The 13,742-nt window shown below is 36.6% G+C and overlaps 1 protein-coding gene across 1 annotated transcript; it reads right to left on the bottom strand.

The window, feature by feature from the left end:
* Positions 1-4,854: 4,854 nt before the first annotated feature.
* On the bottom strand, positions 4,855-13,238 carry LOC106463221 (atrial natriuretic peptide receptor 2-like; the record flags this gene model as incomplete). The annotated part of the gene is made up of 6 exons (XM_013923215.2): positions 4,855-5,380; positions 6,697-6,788; positions 8,539-8,637; positions 11,340-11,514; positions 11,807-11,875; positions 13,115-13,238. Coding segments are annotated over 6 exons (694 nt in total), but the record flags the coding sequence as incomplete, so codon positions are not given.
* Between the last annotated feature and the right edge of the window lie 504 nt (positions 13,239-13,742).

Here is a 13,742-nt window from a genome sequence, read left to right as displayed (position 1 = left end):
AGATAGCCCTCGTGTAGCTTTGCGCGAAATTCAAAACAAACAAACAAACTCGTGTTGTTAAAAACACTGACACACACATGTTATTCAAAACACTAGTTTCGTGTTGTAGAGATGGAAATATAAGAAATGTCAGTTTAAGTATGGTAGTAAAAGGATAGCAATAAAATGTCGTGATGTCGTTTTATTGACACAGAAATGAACAACCAGAATATTTAATACTCTATACCATGGATTCCCAACCTTTTCGTTCCTCTATACCCCTTGTGCATTCTCTCCCAAAGCACCAATGGAGGGAGGAGAGTTTGCCCAGTTGGCTGATCCCTAATTTATCAGCTGATTTGTAATGAGGGTTTTCTATATTGATTACATTCTACATTACTTATTGAAAACACGAGTTATAATGTAGCACAGCAATAACATCACAACGTTCACCATGATCACAACTTTTTGTCTAAAGAGCGTATATTTATGTGAGCCACTTTGCTCTCTTTGTCTGACTAGAATAAAACACCATGTAAAGTGTAAACCATGGTTATACTCTCAGACCCCTATGTACTCCCTGAGAAGCGCAGATGTACCCCTAGGGGTATATGTACCCCAGGTTGGGAATGTCTGCTCTATACTAACTGTTGGTGTGAAAGGTTAATGAAAGTATTATCCATTCATTATTGTTACGAACTCCTCGGTTCCAGAGGTTAATGAAAGTGTTGTTCTCTGATTATTGTTACGAACTCCTCAGTTCCAGAGGTTAATGAAAGTATTGTTCTCTAATTATTATTACGAACTCCTCGGTTCCAGAGGTTAATGAAAGTATTGTTCTCTAATTATTATTACGAACTCCTCGGTTCCAGAGGTTAATGAAAGCATTGTTCTCTAATTATTATTACGAACTCCTCGGTTACAGAGGTTAATGAAAGTATTGTTCTCTAATTATTGTTACTAACTCCTTGGTCCCAATGGTTAAGAAAATTATTGTTCTTAATTGCGATTAGTTTCAGAAGTTGAATTATAATTTTTTATTCGTAACTAGTTTCTTGCTGCGGATACTCACAGAATCACATACTTATTTTGCGGTTTAGTAACAGAATATAAACATCGTCATATTATATATAACGTAATTTGACTTCTTGTAACCGAAAACCACGCGTTTTAATGTTCTAGATGTCAGGTAGTTAAAATCCCAACTAATTCATTATTGAAATCGTTTTGTATAACTATGAAGTTTTGAGACAGCTATTTGTGGGATAGTAGATTTAATTATGTACTACAGTGAGACGTGATCCTGTACAATATATATATGATACAAGAACATTCACACTGCAAACACAGCCAATCAAATAAGTGAGTTTATGATACTAGCTCCGTCTGGTGTTAAATATAATTAACTTAATACACATATAGTGGTGCTCCTGATATTTTTTAGTGTTCGGTTTTTAATTCTTTCATTCTTAGTGCTTCCAATTTTTTTCTTTTGTTTGGATTTTTTTTCTGTATTCAATAATTTAGCAATACAAAATGTAGTTCTGATACATTCAGTTATCCCACGAATTTATATTGGTTGCGGTTGTCATGTGACTTGGATATTCAAAATTCGTTTAATATAACTTAGATGAAAACGAGATAATATGATTCCCTTTGATAAAATGGCTACCCCTGTATATCATTAGTTATGCCCCCCAGCGGCACAGTGGTATGTCGGCTGACTTAAAACGTTAGAATCCGTGTTTCGATACCCGTGGTGGGCAGAGCACAGATAGGCCTGGCATGGCCAGGTGGTTAGGGCGCTCGACTCGCAATCTGAATGTCGCAGGTTCGAATACCTGTTCCACCAAACATGCTCACACTTTCAGCCGTGGAGACGTTATAATGTTACAATCAATCCTACTATTCATTGGTAAAAGAGTAGCCCAAGAGTTGACGGTGGGTGGTGATGACTAGCTGCCTTCCCTCTAGTATTTTACTGCTAAATTAGGGACGGCTAGCGCAGATAGCCCTCGTGCAGCTTTGTGCGAAATTCAAACCAAACCAAACCATCACTTATGACTGCTCACATCCAGAGCCTCACCTGCAACAAACTGGCTGATGGGCGCGAATGTGAATGACTAAAGCGAAGCTCCATTTTTCAATTTTTGACAACTTTGATCCAAAGTAAGCACTTTCAGTTTCTTATGGTTATAATAAAGGAGATATTTCAGGGAATTTCATTTTGTTGATTTTAAATAATGAGAAATTGTAGACAGTCAAATATGTAGTAAACGAAACACAGTTCAAATTAACTGATTATTCATAACGTGTCATTGCTTTAAGATGAATGGATTATGGTAACCTCTCCCGCAAGGCCATCTTACTTCACACCATTGACTTATATTTCCGCTATGTTGTTGCCCTATTGGTCACGTTTTGTTTGTGCCATTGTCTTAGAAAATGCGCAATTTGTGCAAAGCGCACGGCCTTCAAGATCTTGCCAGGAACATGTGATTGATGATTCATATGAGTTAAATACAGTTACTGAATGCAACCTTTATTTTACATTGCAGTTGTTATGAGGTAGGGGGAAGCCATTTGGGGTCCGTTTTATCCAACATTATTCACGAGAAGTGAATGTTTTCAAAATATAAAAATGTCCAAACTTTCTTTTAAGTAGAGATGGTACTTATAATAAAACAGGTTTAATTTTTAAACCTTTTGATTTTTCTTGACAATCATTCTAGCTGGTGAAAACTGCATTCAAAGTTAAGGTGACCACCACACCGACCTTCCTCTCTAGATATATCATTTTGGATTTGACTTTTTCGATTCGAGCGGCACCTTATGTACACGAGGACTAAACAGACAAATCAGAGACTCCCAAGGTTCAGGAATTGTTCTTAATTTTAGACAGTTGACCAGGGAGAAGGCAATAGGCCATCAACATTCGCCGCCACAAGAAATTTGTCTGTTTTTCAATCGAATATTGGGAATGACTCTCACTTTTATAACGCACGCACAGCTAAAAGTAAGGAGTGTGTTCAGCGGCATCATGTCTCGAACTCTGAGCTTTACGGTACGCAGCCCGACACGCTACAACTAGGTGACGTCAGGCCCTTGACTTTTTATTTTACATTTTAATCATATTGATTAACCTCAATTCGAAAACGATTGATTAACGATACTATCACACATTTTATGATGTTTAAGTTTTATTGTAATTCAAAGACCTAGTTTCCTCTTTAACATATAATACAGGTATGCGCACACATATTTAACGTGTATGGCTTATACTGTATTTACTAATTTGTAGTTTTATATAGAACACATTAATATTCTTATTACGTCAGAAAGTAAATTACAAAGCTTGTCAAGAAAACTAGAATTTATGTAGCTGTTCTCTCGTCAGCATTTACATTTATTTACAGTTTAACGCAAAATAAGTTTTTTGTTTGTTTGTTTGAAGTTAAGCACAAAGCTACACAATGGGCTATCTTTGCTCTGCCCACCACGGGTTTCGAAACCCTGTTTCTAGCGATATAAGTCCGCAGACATACCGCTGTACCACTGGGGGGCACTAAATAAGTTAAAACAAAATAATTCAAACTACTAAGTACACATGAGCTGCTATTCTCCCTTCCTTCCCAATCGTAGCCGGATTCTGGAGGGGGGGGGGTCAAAAATGAAAATATTTATTTTATCTAAAGGGCTAAGATGGCTGTATTGGGCTTCCATCATGGGCTAACCTGTCCTGTGCTATGTTAACAAGACCTTCTCGTGGTTTAGCTTTTCTACTGATGTGAAAAATAATTCCACGTTCTACCACGTTTACAGAAAATTCACAGATGGCTATTTGGTTTGGTATATACCTAGCTTTTTCAGGCTGTTTTGGAAAAATATTTCACCGATTGTTCCTTGTACTGGTTCTTAATCGGGTCGTCGATAAAAGCCCCACTCTCTACCATTAGTCCTAGTCTTTACCCATGTTGACTCTAGTCCTGTACTCGATCAGGTCCTATCTTTGTTGGTCCTTGATAAAAGCCCCACTCACTACCATTAGTCCTAGTCTTCAACCCACGTCGATCCTAGTCCTGTACTCGATCAGGTCCTATCTTTGTTGGTCCTTGATAAAAGCCCCACTCTCTACCATTAGTCCTAGTCTTCAACCCACGTTGATCCTAGTCCTGTACTCGATCAGGTCCTATCTTTGTTGATCCTTGATAAAAGCCCCACTCTCTACCATTAGTCCTAGTCTTCAACCCACGTTGATCCTAGTCCTGTACTCGATCAGGTCCTATCTCTGTTGGTCCTTGATAAAAGTCACACTCTCTACCAATACGCCTAGTCTTCAACCCACGTTGATCCTAGTCCTATACTGAATCAGGCCATATTTCTGTTGGTCCTCGACCAAACCTTCAACCTCTATTGGTCTACGTCCTTGTCCCCAGCCAGGCCCTACCCACGTTGAGCTTAGGCCTGGTCCTCAACCACAACCTATTCCTGTCGGTACTCGACTAAAGCCCCAACCCACACAGGCCTTTGTCCTAGTCTTAACAATGTTAACTCTCATTCAAGTATTCAACCAAATTCTATCCTCATTGACCTTCGCCCTGCTACAGAAGCAGCTCTAAAACCTTGTAGACATTACGTTGGTACATATTCTCTGGTAAGTTCTTTCTTCTTAGTATTAAAACTTTAGTTTAGTGGTTCTTGTAGGTTTCCACTCTCCACTGATAAAAAAAACAATGCCATCTCCTACCTCTTGTATTTTCTACACCAGGTAACCCAATTAAGATATGTTGAAATTCGCTTGAAATATAACACTTTATTTTTCTATTTTACGAAAAAGATAAATAAACTCGACTGTAACTTTTTTTTTAGTGCATATTTAATTGTTGTCAGATATGTGACCCAAAACCCAAAAGTACAAGTTTCTTTTAGCAATCCATAAATATTCCTGATCATACAGCTCTCATTATTAACTAATATATTTCTCCATCATAAAGTTAGGTTTAATACAATAAAATTGCTTAAACAATAAAGGTTTCCTGGTTTAACTAATTTGAATGATTAATTAAACAAATGTGAAAAGCCATTCGTTCAAAAACAAGATATTATCTTACTAGTGGTAGTTCAAAGTTATGCCTTGAATTAACGTAAGAGAATGTTTAATAATAACTGTCTGTGACAAATATGCCTTATTTGAAAAGTGCAACAGTACTATTTACTTACTTTTTAATAAATCATCTTAAAAATTAATTTTGCGTGCAGATATGTTTCATTCATCCACATTAAAGATTTCTAATCCGTTGTCTTTCAACACTGTCCTTCTGGTAGATTCAAATAAATCAATGTTTAGGTCATTATCAGTGTTTTCATCTTCCAGCCAGTAAGTACGAATCTTTCCTTTCCCCTACCGGGCAAGAAAAATAAAACACACTATATAAGTAACGTATTGCTTTAAAACTTCTTACACAGAAAGTATCTGAAACAAGTGTTTCAATCAGTGACGTAGGAAGTGGGGGAGGTGGTCCCCACACTTTTCAATCTGACTCAATAATGATTTGGAAAATCACTCTCGGGGAAAGCAGGATAATACATAAAATATAATCCAGGACCCAAGGGCTTCCAGGGTCCTAGGGCAAGCCCTGGACCTTTGCAGTAATGGTCAAATAAACCTCGCTCCCCTCACTTTTAATTTGCCTCCTACACCTCTGATTTCGATGAAATGCAAATAATACATACTACCAAAAACAAACATCAAGAATAAATGTCTAAAAAACACTTTCAACTATGGTTATTATTTTAAAAATTGATGTTTAATGACATGGCTAAAAACAAAGTCAAATTTATTAGACACAGTATTTTTAAGAAAGTACGTATAACTTGTGAGCATGTGTTATGTTGTTATGCAAGGCTACATAATGGAATGTCTGCGCTAAGTCTTCCGCGGGAATTGTACTCGAATTTTAGAATTTCAGTAACAAAGTGTGTCAAATCGATTCCGGTTCTTCTCTTTCAAGGACAGAATTATTAACAAAAGTGGTTCGTCAGTAAGATTAAAGTAGTGAAAACAATGTGAGTATCGGTCAATTATTCACCTGGTGGTGTATTTTTGAAATAATTTAGATAAACAGATAGAAACCTTTTTAGAACCATACTGGAATACATATATCAACAGATAGAAACCTTTTTAGAACCGTACTGGAATACATATATCAATATAAAATAATTTAGAAGGTAATATATTAAATTACATCAAAAAGTAGACTACTAATTATTTCCTGCAAATATAGTAAGTTGAAAATCTCTGGTTATATTATAAAGTTTACATCATATCTTAAAGAAGTCAAGATTCGTATACTCCATTTTGTTATGCAATTAGAAAAGTAAGTTTGTGTTGTTGCAATTATAACTAGATGCAGATTCTAATTATAGCAGTGGAAGCATTTGATTTGGTATGCAGTTCAGATGATGCTTAGTGAAAACTAGCAATTAAAATTTAATTACTTTCCTTGACCATAAGATGATGAGAAATGGGACCAAATGAATAGTTGTACAACACAGGAAGTCAAAGTATGACATCATATTTGTGCATAGAATCATCGTGTTGTGGAAAACAATAATGTTTTAAAATCATTTCTTTTCACAACACAGTCTCAGTGTGTACACGATATTAAAGGTCTTATTGACCACAAAATTCAACTTTGGTTATTTCACACCACTCACCTTTAACTCCACTTCCCCCCTTACAGTCAGATGGAACGTTCCAAATGTTTCCAGGATATTCTTCGTTGTTGGACTGACGTGTATTTTCATGGCTATTAAACAATACCAATCTAATTACTGCTTTACCATAATCACAATCTTTAGTTTTCCAACAGTCAAAGCATATGATTGCATACTCAAGAATTTACTATAATTCATACCATTTTTAACTGCAATAACAATTGCTACAAAAATGTACACTTTGATTGTTAAATTAACATACGCTTTGATCATATAAAAATAAGCTAGTTGTGACTTTCAATAAGTTTGAAGTAATTAACAGACACTAAGTGTTTTCGGTAAGACTGATGATAGCGGTTCTTGTCAAAGTTAGTTACCTACAGAATCACCTAAGCCTAATGACTAATAACTCTTGCCACCAAATAGAGTCCTTATGATGATTCCTCTGATTACAGCAGCTGATTAACAACCGAAATATCGGATAAAACTAGTTGTTAATTAGTGTTTAATAACATTAGTAACAAAGCAGTTAAACTTAGGTGATCGTGTGAATTACCAACCAAGACAACAATAAATAGACATGACCAAAACAATTAATATTGATCTAGTGCTTATATATAAACATTATAATATACTAATTAGAGTTGAATTATTTCTAACCCCGAATGGGGTTATTGTTTTCAATAAACATTCTGAAGTACGAGTCTAGGAATTAATGATAACTGCTTAAGAACACTGTGAAATACATATAGCTATGTACTAATTGAAATAACCATGGAAACACAAAAGGCATTAGTGTTGTGCACGTGAACTGTTTTCATGCTGATTGTACAATATTGTTCCAGCATTACTCCCCACATTTCAGATTAATTGTTTAGTCGCCTTTTTACCTTCTTCTTTTTGTTCACACAGCCTCAAGAATGTTCATATAAGGACTTTGTGCAACATAAGCCATTGTTGTGAGTGTATCTTCACCGTCGAGATATCGTTTCCTCACATTTGCCGAATACTCGGGATAACTGTCTTGCTGGAAGAAGAATTATTCACTGATGTATCTTATTCCTAACTGTACTTATCAGTCATCAGGGTGCCATCAATTTGTGTGGATCACCAACATCGTTGGCTGAGATGTAACCTGAAACATATACAGATTCTCCACCAGGCTTCATTGTATATTTTATACATTGACCATGATACTGTTCTCATGTCCGTCGTCAAACGAACTATTGTTGTTGTTCTCGAACAATTAGAACTTGGATTCATTTGTAAGGAGCACGCGTCTCCTACTAAGCTCATTTAACATTTTGGTTTGGCTACCTCATCTCAGAAGAGTTTCTTGATCAACTACACATCCAGTACGACTACACCATCCTGTTATTGCAAGGTCGTTAACAACATCTGAACTCGACTATCTTCCTGAACACTGAGATAATTAACGTCACTGTTGGAAGGTTTCGTCGCCCCTTCTATTACTAGCAGTTTCACGTATCCTCTTCAGTCTTATATAGAGTTCCTACATGAAACGCATAGTCTCATCTAAAGCTTTTTTATGGCGTATCTGTGAACAGCCAAAACTCTCTGATTTCTGTATGATTGTCGTGTGGTGGTTCAGCTCTGGAAACAAGACTGGAATCATACTACTACTACTACTGGGCAGAGTATAATTATCTGTACATTCAAAGGCTTTATTCTGGTGTGTAACTTTGATTATGTAAACTATAAACTCTGGTGCAGTTCATTTTCACGCTATAAAGGGGTGGTATTCTTGTAGTTTTTTTATATTCTTTTCTTCTCTGTGTAAACATATATTTCAAATACTATATCTATATATGTAAATTATACCTTCTCCATTGCTTTCCATTCTGGAGGCTGTGTTTACGGTGTCTCCAAACAAACAATAACGAGGCATCTTTAGGCCTACCACGCCAGCAGCACATGGACCTAAACTCATAAGAAAAGCGTAGATGATTAGAGAAATTTCTTTTCTAAATTAATTTAATTAATGAAAATTCACACACAGTCTTTGAATAGAATAAGTTTTATTATGGGTAATTGTAGCTGTTTTCAATACCTGTCACGTCAAACTTTTAGCTAAATTAAACAACTGAAGCCATTAAGCAAGCCACCAAAGAAAGGTCTTATTCAAAAACGAAAACGACGCTACAGATCATGAAACTTCCACAAAATGTAAACGAAGATACTGATCATGAAACGTCCACAAGATGTAAACGACAATACAAATCATGAAACTTCCACAATATGTAAACAACAATACAGATCATGAAACATCCACAAGATGTAAACGACGATACAGATCATGAAACTTCCACAAGATGTAAACAACGATACAGATCATGAAACATCTACAGGATGTAAACGACGATACAGATCATGAAATATCCACAATATGTAAACAACGATACAGCTCATGAAACTTCCACAATATGAAAACAACGATACAGATCATGAAACATCTACAGGATGTAAACGACGATACAGATCATGAAATATCCACAATATGTAAACAACGATACAGCTCATGAAACATCCACAAGATGTAAACGACGATACAGATCGTGAAACTTCCACAAAATGTAAACGACGATACAGATCATGAAACTTCCACAATATGTAAACAACGATACAGATCATGAAACTTCCACAATATGTAAACAACGATACAGATCATGAAACATCTACAAGATGTAAACGACGATACAGATCGTGAAACTTCCACAAGATGTAAACGACGATACAGATCGTGAAACTTCCACAAAATGTAAACGGCGATACAGATCATGAAACGTTCACGTAATGTAAACGACGATACAGATCATGAAACTTCCACAAGATGTAAACGACGATACAGATCGTGAAACTTCCACAAAATGTAAACGACGATACAGATAATGAAACTTCCACAATATGTAAACAACGATACAGATCATGAAACTTTCACAATATGTAAACAACGATACAGCTCATGAAACTTCCACAGTATGTAAACAACGATACAGATCATGAAACTTCCACAAGATGTAAACAACGATACAGATCATGAAACTTCCACAAGATGTAAACGACGATACAGATAATGAAACTTCCACAAAATGTAAACAACGATACAGATCATGAAACTTCCACAAGATGTAAACAACGATACAGATAATGAAACTTCCACAAAACGTCAGCATATTATTTTCCTGGGCACGTATTTATAATGAGATGAAAATTACATAATTCAGGGGTCTTCAGAAATCATTTGATCTCTCTTCGCTCCGCTTGTCATTTTAAGATTTAGTATATTAACTCCATGATTGACAAAATAAAGTTGAAAAATTAGGTTTGTGATTTAGAACTCGCTCGAATATGTTTATTTCAAGTTAAGCTATCTGTACTTCCCCCATGGATATCGAAACCCTGTTTCTAGAGTTGTAAATCCACAGACATACCGCTGCGCCAATGGGAGGCCTATCGAATGTATATGTTGTGACATCTCATATCTGTAAATTGTTAGTTTTTACCGATCTTCACTCGTCGACAAATGTTCAGAATCTATTCAGTATAAAGTTTATCCAACTAATGAAACTATGATTTACTTTCGTGTATTTCTAGTTTTGTAATCGAACCATCTGTCTGAATCCCTTCAAAATATGTATTAACACAGGATCTCTTTCAATCTGGGGTCGCGGGGTCGAATCCCCCTTATTGAACATATTCGCTCTTTCAGCCGTGGAGGCGTTATAATGTTACGGTCAATCCCACTATTCGTTGACAAAAGAGTAGCCCAAGAATTGGTTGACTAGCTGCTTTCCCTCTACTCTATTAGCGATAAATTAGGAACGGCTAACGTAGATAGCCCTCTTATAGGTTTGCGCGAAATTCCAAACAAACCAGACCCTCAACAATGGGCAAGGGACAAGAAATTCCAGTAATTGATATTGGAGGTGTTTCATATATCATTAAAAATCCAGAACCTGCTGTATCCAAATATGGATTTCATATGATGGTAACGTATTTCAGTCGGGAGTTACACCACTTGACCAGCAATGGTTACACGTACAACAGCTGGTTATCTCTATTTTAAATTTCAAATCACATTATGCGACCTTTCTTCATTGTATATTTGAAGTTGGAGACCATGTTCTTGATTTACTAATCTGGCGGATTACTACTACTGTCCTTGTCAGCACCAAACGTATTTTTTAGTACCACCAAAGAGTCCATCGCGATCGCATCCACAGCGACAGGTTTTAATGATGACATGCCGACGAGTAGCAAAGTTCCTGTGACGGTCGACGAGACATAGAGCTATCTGGTGAAGAACTATTGGGTTCTGGTATGAAAAACAGATGTAACATCGGGCGAAGAAGAAGACCCGTCGGTTCCACAATAAGGAATACTGTTAGTAACTATGGGTTTTCTGATGCTGATACTGTGATCAAATCGGTCAGTCTTTGTCTGATTTGGAAACTGTAAATTGTAATCGTCAAATCTTTATAAGTTTCACCAAAATCGAATAACTCCCGGAATTTTTTTCTTCCAATCCCCGTCGCTTCCGGTTGACGGAGAGATCTTTAGTTAATAAATTTGGTTAGTTAAGCTTTCTATTTCTATTAAGTCCAGTAAACTGTATATTTTACCTGAGTGCATACCGATCCGTAATTTAACTTCGTGGTGCGGCCGATGACGGACTTTAAAGTTTCCTATCGCTTCCCGTAGGGCTAGTGACAAACAAGCAATCTCGCGGGCATGGTTGTTTCCGTTTCTCACCGGAAGTCCGGACACTACCATGTAAGCATCTCCGATTGTCTCAACCTACAAGTCAAGAGGTTTACATTTGTAACCATGCTCCAGGTTTTACAGAAGACACAAGCGTGTCAGAAAATACAATTTAACATAAGTAGAACTGCATTTGATTTGTACTTATAAAAAGACGAAATGACGTCACACAGCTTCTGTATGTAGGAGAAGTACTGGGGTTAATATTTTAAGGCATTTGTACGTCTTTGAAAGAAATGTAATCAAAAGTAAGTGATTATACATAAGAAAAACTATAAATAGGCGAATGGGTAACCAGGCAATATAGTAAGCTCAAGCCCCAACATACCTTGTAAACATCGTAATTTCCGATAATGTCATCAAAACAGGTGTAGAGATCATTCAAAAGGTCAACGACCTGGAAAAATAAATATAAGTTGTGAAAACGCACTAAAAACAAATGGCGGGCTGCACGTAGTATTCAGTAAGTATAAACTATAGACAGATCTTAAATGTAGTAAAGAAAAAATCCATGACGCCATTTTAAATGCACGCAACACTTTTAATATACCACGAAAGATCATTTCAAATAAGTAATCTATAATTGGATATTTTAATTGGCGAGAAACTATGCGTGGTGGCGATGGCCCCAAAGAAACAATTATTCAATATTTTTTAGGTCAAAGTGAATTATTTTATTATTTAAGTAGCATAATATTATATTCTATTCACTTAATACTAGCTCCTGCTTAACAAGAGTACCTATAAAGGTCTATAAGGTACATAAATCAACTTGTCAAACAACAACAACGATAAAAATATATTGTTGGGTTGAGTTCTGGATTTCGAAGATACTGACCGGGCTCGACTCCATGCTTGTTTGTTTGTTATGAATTTCGCGCAAAGCTACAGGAGGGCTATCTGCACTAGCCGTTCCTAGAGGGAAGGCAGCTAGTCATCACCACCCACCGTCAACTCTTGGGCTACTCTTTTACCAACGAATAGTGTGATTAACCGTCACATTATAAAGCCCGCACGGCTGAAAGGGGCGAGCATGTTTGGTGGGATGGGGATTCGAACCCACGACCTGCAGATTGCGAATCGAGCACCTTAACCACCTGGGCATGCCGGGCCTCTCATCTTGTCTTAGAAGGGACCTTAAGTTGTTGGTCAGGATTCAGAGGAAGGCTACTAAGGTGATACTTGGGATGGAAAGGTTTTCATATTTCAATACCTTTTAAATTGTTTTCGTTTGAAAATAAAGAGTTAGATGAGATCTGACTGAGGTGTTTAATTAAGATTGTAAAGGATGTTGGCAGTGTTGGTGCATCATCTTTTTTCGTGTGTAATGGAAAGAATAAGGGACACAAAGATAACTTTTGGTGGGGGAAGGAGTCATTTTAAGCAAAGACTTATTGTTCTAAAAGGGTGTTTGTTTGGTATTTTCATTGTAATATTTAAGGGCTCTCTGTTTGAGCTAGACGATAAACACACAGTTTGTACGGTTCTAGTCACCCCCCCCCCGATAAATCAGGTGTGCAGAATTACAATGCTGAAATTTGGGATCTGATTTCACGTGGTGGGCAGAGTGTAGATTGTGCAGCTTTGCACTAAGAAAACACTACAACAACAATGTACAGGCCAAACATTTTCATACCTGCATGGGAGTGCTGTCGGCAGAGAGCGCTGTGAACCCAACAATGTCGCTGAAATACACTGTTACGTTTTCATACGTTTCCGGTTTCACGTGACTTCCGGTTTTCAGTTGGTCAGCTATATACCTGAAATATTTTATACATGATATTCAACACTGCGGGAAATTCATCTCGTTTATTAAAAGTTAAATACCACAGATTGTGCAGCAGTTAGAAAATAAACTCTTTGAATGAAATTTGGAACAAAAATGTTTGTTATTACACATAAAGCTACCAGATGGGCTATCTGTGTTGTGCTCACCATGGGTATCAAAACCTGGTTTTTAGCTTTATAAGCCTCCAGACTTACCGCTGAGCCACAGAGGGGCGGGGAAAAAATTCCGAAAATCAATGAATCAGATTACAATAGCTTTTAGAAATGTTCACTAATTCCACTGCTCACATTAACAAGACAAAAAAACCAACATACTATTTAACAGTGAAAAATAAAGCTGAAACATTCAATAAAACTAATAGTTTCGGTTTAAATTTACTTACTGATTAAGTATTATTTTATTATAAGTCACAAGAAAACCTAATTTACTGTTATAACTTGTGTACTTGAGAATGATCGCACCAGTGATCGAAATG

This window comes from Limulus polyphemus, unplaced genomic scaffold (assembly GCF_000517525.1).
Source record: "Limulus polyphemus unplaced genomic scaffold, Limulus_polyphemus-2.1.2 Scaffold1351, whole genome shotgun sequence".
NCBI lineage: Eukaryota > Metazoa > Arthropoda > Merostomata > Xiphosura > Limulidae > Limulus > Limulus polyphemus.
Note: the sequence above shows the minus strand (reverse complement) of the source record. Positions and strands in the feature narration are given on the sequence as shown.